General features: G+C 44.0%; 1 protein-coding gene across 8 annotated transcripts in view; it reads left to right on the forward strand.

Moving 5' to 3' along the window:
- LOC137383199 (katanin-interacting protein) overlaps positions 1-12,241 on the forward strand; it is a 234,788-nt gene that overhangs the window by 146,883 nt on the left and 75,664 nt on the right. For all 8 annotated transcript variants that reach the window (XR_010977350.1, XM_068055677.1, XM_068055676.1 and 5 more), the window contains 3 exons: positions 1,894-1,963; positions 9,091-9,268; positions 11,989-12,154. Coding sequence is in view for 7 of the 8 variants with exons in the window: in XM_068055677.1 (XP_067911778.1) it covers positions 1,894-1,963; positions 9,091-9,268; positions 11,989-12,154 (414 nt within the window). In the remaining variant the exon portion in view is untranslated. The remainder of the gene's footprint in view (positions 1-1,893; positions 1,964-9,090; positions 9,269-11,988; positions 12,155-12,241) is intronic.

Here is a 12,241-nt window from a genome sequence, read left to right on the forward strand (position 1 = left end):
ATTGGGGGTAGTGTATTGTGATGGATGGAGGGTTGGTTGGCAGACAGGAAACAGTGTAGGAATAAATGGGTCTTTTTCCAAATGGCAGGCAGTGACTAGTGGGGTACCGCAGGGATCGGTGCTAGGACCCCAACTATTCACAATATATATTAATGATTTAGATGAGGGAACTAAATGTAATATCTCCAAATTCGCAGATGACACAAAACTGGGTGGGAGGGTGAGTTGTGAGGAGGATGCAGAGAGGCTTCAGGGTGATTTGGGCAAGTTGAATGAGTGGGCAAATGCATGGCAGATGCTGTATAATGTGGATAAATGTGAAGTTATCCACTTTGGTAGCAAAAACAGGAAGGCAGATTATTATCTGAACGGCTATAAACTGAGAGAGGGGAATATGCAACGAGACCTGGGTGTTCTTATACACCAGTCGCTGAAGGTAAGCATGCAGGTGCAACAGGCAGTAAAAAGGGCAAATGGTATGTTGGCCTTCATAGCGAGAGGATTCGAGTACACGAGCAGGGATGTCTTGCTGCAATTATAGAGGGCCTTGGTGAGGCCACACCTGGAATATTCTGTGCAGTTTCCTTATCTGAGGAAGGATGTTCTTGCTATAGAGGGAGTGCAGCGAAGGTTTACCAGACTGATTCCTGGGATGGCAGGACTGACGTATGAGGAGAGATTGAGTCGGTTAGGATTATATTTGCTGGAGTTCAGAAGAGTGAGGAGGGATCTCATAGAAACCTATAAAATTCTAACAGGACTTGACAGGGTAGATGCAGGAAGGATGTTCCCGATGGTGGGGGAGTCCAGAACCAGGGGTCTTAGTCTAAGGATACGGGGCAAACCATTCAGGACTGAGATGAGGAGAAATTTCTTCACCCAGAGAGTGGTGAGCTTGTGGAATTCGCTACCACAGAAAGCAGTTGAGGCCAAAACATTGTATGTTTTCAAGAAGGAATTAGATATAGCTCTTGGGTTTAAAGTGATCAAAGGATATGGGGCGAAAGCAGGAATAGGTTACTGAGTTGGATGATCAGCCATGATCATAATGAAGGGCGGAGCAGGCTCGAAGGGCCGAATGCGGTTCTCTGTGGTCTATTGAGGTATATTCATGCTCCTATTTTCTATGTTACTATACAGAGTAGCCCATGTCCTCAAATTGTCTTTCAGGCTTGTGAAGATTCAGGTTTCTCTACATTAACTTGCTGTAAATGGAATCACTGGTTTATCTTGTGATTTCTCTGCCATTTTATTCCTGTGAGTACATGACAATTCATTCACCTTGAAGTTCACAGCGCTTAGTAATGCTATTATTAGAAGGTTTCCACTCAGTTTGAGCCTGGGTGATAAGCTTTCATACCAGTTGCAGCTCACAGAATTTGTTTTTTAGTGGAATGTGTTTGGCAGGTTTGGTACAATATCACTGGACTTAAAATTTACATTATAAAAACGGGCTTCTTTAATATGATTAATGAAAGGGTATTGCAATTAGAAAATAACCATTTACCAAGTAGACAAGCCAACTTAAAACCCTTAACCAATATGGGAGAAAATTGGCCAACCCGATGGTCATGATTTAATGGTCACAACTTGCACACATGATGGACAGAAGTAATTTTATTTAAATATTTTTACATAAAAAGTAATGTTGATTTTTTTTTTTGAAGTACTCATTTGATGCTTCTGATAAATGCATTCTGATGGGTTGTGTGTTAGCTCCATCTGTTGGCAAAATATCAGTTACAATTCAACAAATTAAATATAAATGTGGCCAAAGATGGGATGGTAATTGTGATGTTTTGAGGTCAGTAAGTGGTCTAAAACAATGCAAAAATATACCCTTCTGAAATAACTACATGCCATCTCTTAACGACTTTAATTCTGCATTTGCAGGCGCAGGAACAAATGTCTTTCATGTTGGGTACAGCAACCAATCAGGTGCGAGGAGAGTATACTGGGAAGTGTAAGTAAATTTTATACAGAACTAAGTTCTAATTGCATCAGGGTTATCTCTGAAGTTTTGGTGTGTTCGTCTAGAGTCCTGGCCTAATGATTCTTAATAAAATGTCATTAAATTTTTCATTTCTGTCAGATTTGTCTGATCTAGTGGAACAATGTTGCAGAAAGGATACTGGGTTAGATATTTCTCTGCGGTCTAATGAGGTATACGTAGGGAAGAAATGGGAGACTCATATGATAGTATTTTATTGCCCACCGTCATTAAGGGATGCCTTCTGAAATTTGGTTACATTCTATATGATGGCAGACAATGGCCTAGAACATCAAGCTCGCAGTGCCATCCCTTCCCACTTCCCAGTTGCCACACCCACTCCGTTAACCACTTACCTGAAGGTGTTGCAAAGGCCAGATCTTTGAGTCCTCTTCAGCAGTGAGTTGCCCAGGAATGCCTGTTAGGGGTCTGCAGCTTGTGGCTCAGTGATAATGAGACCCAATATCACATGCACCTCAGGCCTCTACTGAGGAAAAAGGGAAGCCCAAAGGAGACCCACCTGTTTCTGAGAACCAAGCTGCAACTTTAAGTAAAGCTTAAAAATTGTGTTAACATCTTTAAAAATGGAAATATTTAAAGATTTACCTGTGGTTTGCTCTGGGTCCCTTTTTTGCCTTTAACTGTAGAGCACCTATGGCCCACCACAAGCAGGCCCAAGTTTCTGTGTTGCAGAGGTGTTCCACTGGGTGGAATGGATGAGAAATGGGGCCCTGCAATGTGCCTCACCCACTTGCTGCTATTTACAGATAGTAGGTGTGGATGTAATGGTTAAGGAGGTCTGACCCCTGTAGGAGTGGAGGAAAATTTTCTGGCATCTTTTTTTTTGGAGTGGCTTCCCTGCTCATTTTCCTCTGATTAACACTCCAGGACCACACAGAGGCAGATGGATTCCTGGGGAAAACAATCTGACAAATAGGGTAGGCGCTGGCATAGTGGTATTATCACTGGACTAGTAACCCAGAGACCCAGGGTATTTCTCTGGGGACATGGGTTTGAATCCCACCACAACAGAAGGTGGAATTTGAACTAAATAAAAATCTGGAATTAAAAACTAGTCTAATGATGGCCATGAAACCATTGTCGATTGTTGTAAAAACCCATATGGTTCACTAATATCCTTTAGGGAAGGAAAACTGCTGTCCTTACCTGGTCTGGCCGACATGTGACTCCGGACCTACAGCAATGTGGTTGACTCTTACATGCCCTCTGAAATGGCCCAGCAAGCCACTCAGTTGTACCTAACCGCTACGAAGTCTATAAAAAGGAATGAAACCGGACGGACCACCCGGCATTGACCTAGGCACCGGAAACGACAACGGCATACCCAGCCCTGTCGACCCTGCAAAGTCCTCCTTACTAACATCTGGGGGCTTGTGCCAAAGTTGGGAGAGCTGTCCCATAGACCAGTCAAGCAACAGCCTGACATAGTCATACTCACGGAATCATACCTGACAGACAATGTGCCAGACACTGCCATCACCATCCCCGGGTACGTCCTGTCCCACCGGCAAGACAGACCCAGCAGAGGTGGTGGCACAGTGGTATACAGTAGGGAGGGAGTTGCCCTGGGAGTCCTCAACATCGACTCTGGACCTCATGAAGTCTCATGGCATCAGGTTAAATATGGGCAAGGTAACCTCCTACTGATTACCACCTACCGCCCTCCCTCAGCTGATGACTCAGTACTCTTCCATGTTGAACACCACTTGGAGGAAGCACTGAGGGTGGCAAGGGCACAAAATGTACTCTGGGTGGGGGACTTCAATGTCCATCACCATGAGTGGCTCGGTAGCACCACTACTGACCGAGCTGGCCGAGTCCTAAAGGACATGGCTGCGAGACTGGGTCTGCGGCAGGTGGTGGGGGAACCAACACGAGGGAAGAACGTACTCGACCTCATCCTCACCAATCTGCCTGACGCGGATGCATCTGTCCATGACAGTATTGGTAGGAGTGACCACCTCACAGTCCTTGTGGAGACGAAGTTCCGCCTTCACATTGAGGATACCGTCCATCGTGTTGTGTGGCACTATCACCGTGCTGAATGGGATAGATTTCGAACGGATCCAGCAATGCAAAACTGGGCATCCATGAGGCGCTGTGGGCCATCAGCAGCAGCAGAATTGTACACAACCACAATCTGTAACCTCATGGCCCGGCATATCCCCCACTCTACCATTACTGTCAAGCCAGGGGACCAACCCTGGTTCAATGAAGAGTTCAGGAGGGCATGCCAGGAGCAGCACCAGGCATACGTCAAAATGAGGTGTCAACCTGGTGAAGCTACAACCCAGGACTACTTGCATGCCAAACTGTGTAAGCAGCATGCGATAGACAGAGCTAAGCGATCCCTTAACCAACGGATCAGATCTAAGCTCTGCAGTCCTGCCACATCCAGCCGTGAATGGTGGTGGACAATTAAACAACTAACTGGAGGAGGTGGCTCCACAAATCTCCCCATCCTCAATGATGGGGGAGCCCAGCACATCAGTGCGAAAGATAAGGCTGAAGCATTTGCAACAATCTTCAGCCAGAAGTGCCGAGTTGATGATCCATCTCGGCCTCCTCCTGAAGTCCCCAGCATCACAGATGCCAAACTTCAGCCAATTCAATTCACTCCACGTGATATCAAGAAACGACTGAAGGCACTGGATACTGCAAAAGCTATGGGCCCTGACAATATTCTGGCAATAGTACTGAAGACCTGTGCTCCAGAACTTGCCACGCCCCTAGCCAAGCTGTTCCAGTGCAGCTACAACACTGGCATCTACCCTGCAATGTGGAAAATTGCCCAGATATGTCCTGTACACAAAAAGCAGGACAAATCCAACCCGGCCAACTACCGCCCCATTAGCCTACTCTCAATCATCAGTAAAATGATGGAAGGTGTCATCAACAGTGCCATCAAGCGGCACTTGCTTAGCAACAACCTGCTCAGTGATGCTCAGTTTGGGTTCCGCCAGGGCCACTCAGCTCCTGACCTCATTACAGCCTTGGTTCAAACATGGACAAAAGAGCTGAACTCAAGAGGTGAGGTGAGAGTGACTGCCCTTGACATCAAGGCAGCATTTGACCGAGTATGGCATCAAGAAGCCCTAGCAAAACTGAGGTCAATAGGAATCAGGGGGAAAACCCTCCGCTGGCTAGAGTCATACCTAGCACAAAGGAAGATGGTTGTGCTTGTTGGAGGTCAATCATCTGAGCTGCAGGACATCACTGCAGGAGTACCTCAGGGTAGTGTCCTAGGCCCAACCATCTTCAGCTGCTTCATCAATGACCTTCCTTCAATCATAAGGTCAGAAGTGGGGATGTTCGCTGATGATTGCACAATGTTCAGCACCATTCGCAACTCCTCAGATACTGAAGCAGTCCGTGTAGAAATGCAGCAAGACCTGGACAATATCCAGGCTTGGGCTGATAAGTGGCAAGTAACATTCGCGCCACACAAGTGCCAGGCAATGACCATCTCCAACAAAAGAGAATCTAACCATCTCTCCTTGACATTCAACGGCATTACCATCGCTGAATCCCCCACTATCAACATCCTAGGGGCTACCATTGACCGAAAACTGAACTGGAGTAGCCATATAAATACCATGGCTACAAGAGCAGGTCAGAGGCTAGGAATCCTGAGGCGAGTAACTCACCTCCTGACTCCCCAAAGCCTGTCCACAATCTGCAAGGCACAAGTCAGGAGTGTGCTGGAATACTCTCCACTTGCCTGGATGGGTGCAGCTCCAACAACACTCAAGAAGCTCGACACCATCCAGGACAAAGCGGCCCGCTTGATTGGCACCCCATCTACAAACATTCACTCCCTCCACCACTGACGCACAGTGGCAGCAGTGTGTACCATCTACAAGATGCACTGCAGCAATGCACCAAGGCTCCTTCGACAGCACCTTCCAAACCCACGACCTCTACCAACTAGAAGGACAAGGGCAGCAAATACATGGGAACACCATCACCTGCAAGTTCCCCTCCAAGTCACACACCACCCTGACTTGGAACTATATCGCCGTTCCTTCACTGTCGCTGGATAAAAATCCTGGAACTCCCTTCCTAACAGCACTGTGGGTGTACCTACCCCACATGGACTGCAGCGGTTCAAGAAGGCAGCTCACCACCACCTTCTCAAGGGCAATTAGGGATGGGCAATAAATGCTGGCGTGGCCAGCGATGCCCACATCCCGTGAATGAATTAAAAAAAAAGAGAAGAGAGGTTTTTGGGCAAGTGTTTGAAAGTAGTCGCCGTTTAGTACACATAGGTGTGATGACTGTCCACAGGTCGGGGAAAGCAAGGAGGGATAGGCTAAAGCAGTAAAGTCCCCAAAATATTATTCTTTCCAACAAGTTTAAAGCACTGCCCTCCTTTGGGAGGATGATGACCCTGGGTAGGACCATCAAAAGGAGTTTGATTAGGAAGTAGGCTCAGGAAAAGGACTTCAAGGGTGGTAATCTCTGAATTACCCCTGAGTCATGTGCTAGAATAGGGCAGGTTAAGACATGCCTGAAGGGATGTTGTCAAACAGAGGGTTTCTGTTTTATAGTTTATTGGTACCAGTTCTGGGAACATAGTTCGAATAGAAAGAGAAAAATTTAATACAAAAACAAGGACACCAGGTTGGAATTGAGCAAATTTTAGAGAGATGAGGACTGAGCTATTTGAGCTGGGAAGAGAAATTCGTACACAGAACTAAAGATCAACAGCTTTTAAAAAGCTGATTGCAAAGGTGCAGAATAAATAGAGAATTATAAATCAGGCTGCTTCATGTTTCAGGATGCCATGGATAAATAAAGGCTAGAAGTAAACTAGTGGATGTGAGTACATGGTCTTTTCGGAAGCTTTTGAGAAGATGATACAAAGAATGTTTTTGGAGAAAATGAATAGGTATAGATCTTGGGGGAGGATATCATATTAGATTAAAAACAGGTTAGAAGAGAGGAAACTGAGCCAGCATTAAGTGCAGTTTTTCAGAATGGTTAGAAGCTTGTAGTGGTGTCACACAAGCATCTGTTCTGGAACCATCTCAGTTCAATGATTTGGGTATAGGTTTAGGTGAATCGGTAATTGCAGGCAATACTTCAATAGGAGGTATAGTAAATAATCCTGAGAACCAATGGAAGTTGCAAGGGGATATTGATAACCTGATAACATGGTGGAATGGGCTTAAAATGTAACAGATAGAATTTCAAGTCAGTGTGTAAGTCATAGGGTCATTTACGGCATGGAAGGAGACTATTCGGCCTATTGAGTCCATGCTGGCTCTGCATGAAGCTATCCAGTCAGTCCCATTCCCCTGCTTGATCCTCGGCCCTGCATGTTTATGTCCTTCAAGTGGCCATCCAATTTCCTTTTGAAGTCATGGTTGTTTCTGCTTCCACCACCCTTGTGGGCAGCGAGTTCCAGGTCAATACCACCTGCTGTGTAAAATAGGTTCTTCCTCATATTCCCCTTGCATCTCTTGCCCAAAACCTTCAAGCTGTGTCCCCTAGTCCTCGTACCATTAATTAATGGGAACAGTTTTTCCTTGTCTAACTTATCTAAGCCTGTCGTAATCTTGTATACCTCTACTAAATCACTCCCCCACCCCCCGCAATCTCCTTTGTTCTAAGTGTTAGACATTTTGGTTTAAAAAATGTGTGATGTAGCAGTCCAGGGAGATTTGGGTGTTCAGGTGCACAAAGCATTAAATGGATAAGGCCATGAAATAAAATTAATAAAATACTGGGTTTATGGCAAAAGGATTAGAATGTAACAGTTGAGATGTAAAGGTGAATCTGTATAAAACTTTAACAAGACCACAGCTGGAGTACCATATGTTGTTTTGGGCTCAACAGTATCAGAAGGATTGTGAAGCAGTTAGATTCATTAAAATGTTGTTCAGTATGAGAAAATAAAAATATGAAGAAAGGTATGAAAAATTAAGGGTGTTTTCATTCGAGCCATGTCAGCCGTGGCTCAGTTGCTAGCACACTTGCCTCCGAGTCATGAGGTTCCAGGTTCAAGTTCCACTCCAGGACTTAAGCACAAGAATCAAGGCTGACACTCCAGTGCAGTACTTTGAGGTGCCGTCTTTCAGATGAGATGTAAACTGAGGCCCTGTCTGCCCTCTCAGGTGGGCATAAAAAACATTCCATGGTACTATTTTGAAGAAGAGCAGGGGAGTTATCTTTGATGTAAAGTTCTGATGAAAGGTCACAGACCAGAAACGTTAACTCTGCTTCTCTCTCCACAGATGCTGCCAGACCTGCTGAGTATTTCCAGCACTTTCTGTTTTTATTTCAGATTTCCAGCATCCGCAGTATTTTGCTTTAATTTTAGAGTTATCCTCGGTGTCCTGACCAATATTTATCCCTCAATCAACATCACTTAAAAAACAGATTATCTGGTCATTATCACATTGATGTTTGTGGGAGCTTGCTGTGTGTAAATTGGTTGCCAGGTTTCCTACATTCCAATAGTGACTACACTTCAAAAGTATTAATTAGCACTAAGCACTTTGAGACATCTGGTGGTCATGAAAAGTGCAATGTAAATGCAAGTTTTTCTTTCTTTTTAGAGCAGAGGAGATTGCAGGGCGTTCTGAAAGAAGTGTTTAAAATTATGACAGATGGGACAGAGTAGATGTAAACAGACTATTACTGGTGGCTCACTGCTCTAGAATGAGCAGACAAACATATAAAATTAAATGTAAGAAATTTAAGACAGCAAGATTTTTTTTTACACAGAAGGTTGTTAGGCTGTGCAATGTGTTGCCAGATAGTGATTGAAGCAGAGACTACATCAGCATTTAAGGATAGATTAGATAGATGGCTGAAAGAAAGGATGATAAAGGGATATGGGAACAGGACCATGACCTGAGATTAGGACTAATGCATGAGAAGAGAATAAACACTAGCATAGACTGGTTGGGCTGAATAGCCTGTTCCATACTGTAGTTCTACGTAATTCAATCTTTAAAAAAAAATGTTGGACTGGCACCAGATTGATTTTGCCTCATCTTGTTTCCAAACATGTATTTGAAAACTAACATATTTTGTCATATAAACTTGAACTTTCTTTCTTTACATTCCAGGTATACAGCTAAATTTCACTGTTACTTGGGGAGATTCTCACTACCTTGGGTTGACTGGACTGGAAGTTGTAGGCAAAGATGGTCAGGCATTACCTGTCACAATGGACAATATTGAAGCATCACCAAGGGATCTAAATGAATTGCCAGAATATAATGAAGACAGTCGGACATTAGACAAGTATATATTATTCATTGACTATATGAAGAAAATAATTTAACTTTGAGAGTGCTATTTAAAATATCTACTCAGGTGGTTAAAAATTATATACCCATACTTAAAGCTCGGGTTATCCAAAAAAAATTCCACCTATGATCCCTGGCAATCTGTTCCAAGTGGCCCAAACACCTAACTTCTACTTGTTGTTTTGTCCTTTTTGAATTTTGTGGGTCTAAGGCTTCGAAAGAGTTGTTCTATGCATCGTTGCCTCATTAGTGGACAAATCTCACATCAGTTGCTAAGATTTGTATGTGTCTGTATCTTGAGAAATAAATTAATGAGAACATGTGGCCAATGAGAATCTATAATGTACACCGAAGCAATCAGCAAGACATACTAACAAAAACCTGCACATTTTGCCTAAGGCTGTGTATTGAGCAGATTCTCACTAATGGAAATACTCCCATTGGGAGCAAATATTCTCTTATTAAGTTAACAAAACTGAATGTATAGGAAATCAATCAGTGTATCAGAAAAGAATAGTTTTCAATAACAATATGACCATTAATTGATCATTACTGTATTTTTGTTATGGGGGGGGAGGGAAGACAATAGCTTCCTTTGTAAACAAGTGACAAATTTTTAGAGCATTATAAAAATCCAACATTTTAAAAGCCAGAAAACTCTACCATATCCAATGAAAAACAGACAACCAGGCAAATAGTGGGAGCAGGAGGCTCCATGAACATCAGCATCCTCAGCGCTGATGGAGCACAGCACATTAGTGCAAGAGACAAGGCTAAATGTTTGCAAGTGTCTTCATCCAAGTGTGGTGAATGAACTGGCATAGCAACAAAGGGAATTCGTCAATACAGAAGTAGTTTGAGTTGACCATCATTATATTTCCTTTGTATTATGTATGCTTCATCAGAGGCATCAATGTTATTTAGTCAGAGAACAGCAGTGGCTTTGAAAACCCATCATCACACTTACACTCCAGTCTATTCCACTTCCTCCCAATGACCCAACCATCAAAGTGGCAGTTTGGATGACTCCACGTGACATTAAGAGGCATCTGAATGTTTTGACACAGCATAGGATGTGGGCTGTGGTCACATCAGAGGACCTGTGCACCACAGCCCCTGCTATCCCCAGCCAAGTTGTTGTAGCATTGCTGTGATACTTGTATCTACTTTGTATTGTGGGAGTTCACCAGCTGGGCCCTATTCACAAAAAATCGGATAAATCTATCCCAGCTGATTACCACCCTATCAGCATGCTTGCAATCATCCATAAAGGATGGAAGGAGTCATCCATCAGTAGTGTCATCAAGCAACACCTACTCACCAATGCTCAGTTCCACTACCAGCTCTCTGATCCAGCTCTCATCATTGCCTTGATCCAGCCATGGATGCAAGAGCTGAGTGTCAGAGGAGAGGTGAGAGTAACTGCCCTCAACATCAATGATTGGCCAGGACAACTAGGAGCCCTAATAAAACTTTCAAACCCCTTTTCTCTAAATCACTCTTTCGACTTCTCCTTTCCCCCTTCCTTTATCACTACTCAATTGCTATCCCCTCTCTTTCAGTCCCCCTTGCCATTCCTGCACCCCTTTCCCCCTTCTCACCATCTCCCTCATGCCATCCTGCTCTTGCTTCATTCCCCCCCAACCGCTGCTCCCTCTCACTATCCTCCTCCTTTCTATTCTCCTTTTCTTTCTCTATCCTTCTGCAGTCTATATCTCTGCTTTTCACATTCAGTTTCCCTCTGTTCTCACTCTGCCTAATTACCATCCTTTTTGTGTCTCTTCCGCTTGCTCTCTCACTGGCTTCATGCTCTATTTCTCTTTTCTTCCTTTCTCCTTATCAGTGGCACACTGTCTATCTCATTCTTTTTGCCCTTCTCTCTACTTTTATTATTTTTTAATTTTATTTAGAGATACAGCACTGAAACAGGCCCTTCGGCCCACCGAGTCTGTGCCGACCAACAACCACCCATTTATACTAACCCTACAGTATTCCCATATTCCCTTCCACCTACCTGCACTAGGGGCAATTTTATAATGGACAATTTACCTATCAACCTGCAAGTCTTTGGCTGTGGGAGGAAACCGGAGCACCCGGCGAAAACCCACGCGGTCACAGGGAGAACTTGCAAACTCCGCACAGGCAGTACCCAGAATCGAACCCGGGTCCCTGGAGCTGTGAGGCTGCGGTGCTAACCACTGCGCCACCCTCTGTCAGTCTCCCTTTCTCACTGTCTCTCGACCTATTTCTTGATTTTTTTTCCCCTCCCAGCTTACTCGCTGTTGCATGTATGTGCCTTCTCTTTCCCCTTGTCTCTCTCACTCGCCTTCACGCTACTCTCGTTTCTCTTTCCCATGTGGCCCTTTCTCTCAAACTCCTCAAAATAACAAAAAGACACCTGTTTAAAAAAATTGTACAAAAGAACTTGGGTAGTTATCACCAACACCACCCATCTCCCCTCACATCACCATCACCACCCCCACTGTCCCTCCACCACTCTTGTTCCCCACCCCTTCTGGTAGCTGATTTAGATTCCATTTGCCACTGTAAATGGCAGTTTTGGATATAATAATAGACTGTGAAACAGTTGGTAGCAGGGGACTTATGGGTTCTAAGACTAAGAAACCGAGGAGACAGATTAGATACAAAATAGAAATTCAACCTAGTCACAGCTTCTAAGGACTAATTAATAACTTGGGTACTTATTTGTTAAAGGCTGATTGATGGGATTAATGTCACCTCTGAAGATGAGCACATGTGGCTGATTCCTTTCACTTATGGCGATAATCACATCCTCACAATCAATTTCAATAAGCAACAAACTATTATTGGACTTCGCTTCTGGAATTATAACAAGTCCCCAGAAGATACATACAGAGGGGTGAGTCAATGGAAGGGGTTTCTGAAAGGGATCTTCAAAGTATCAAAGTCTTTAAATTACATTTTTAAAATACATGATGGTGGTATA

The sequence above is a fragment of the Heterodontus francisci genome, chromosome 24 (assembly GCF_036365525.1).
Source record: "Heterodontus francisci isolate sHetFra1 chromosome 24, sHetFra1.hap1, whole genome shotgun sequence".
NCBI classification, from domain to species: Eukaryota; Metazoa; Chordata; class Chondrichthyes; order Heterodontiformes; family Heterodontidae; genus Heterodontus; species Heterodontus francisci.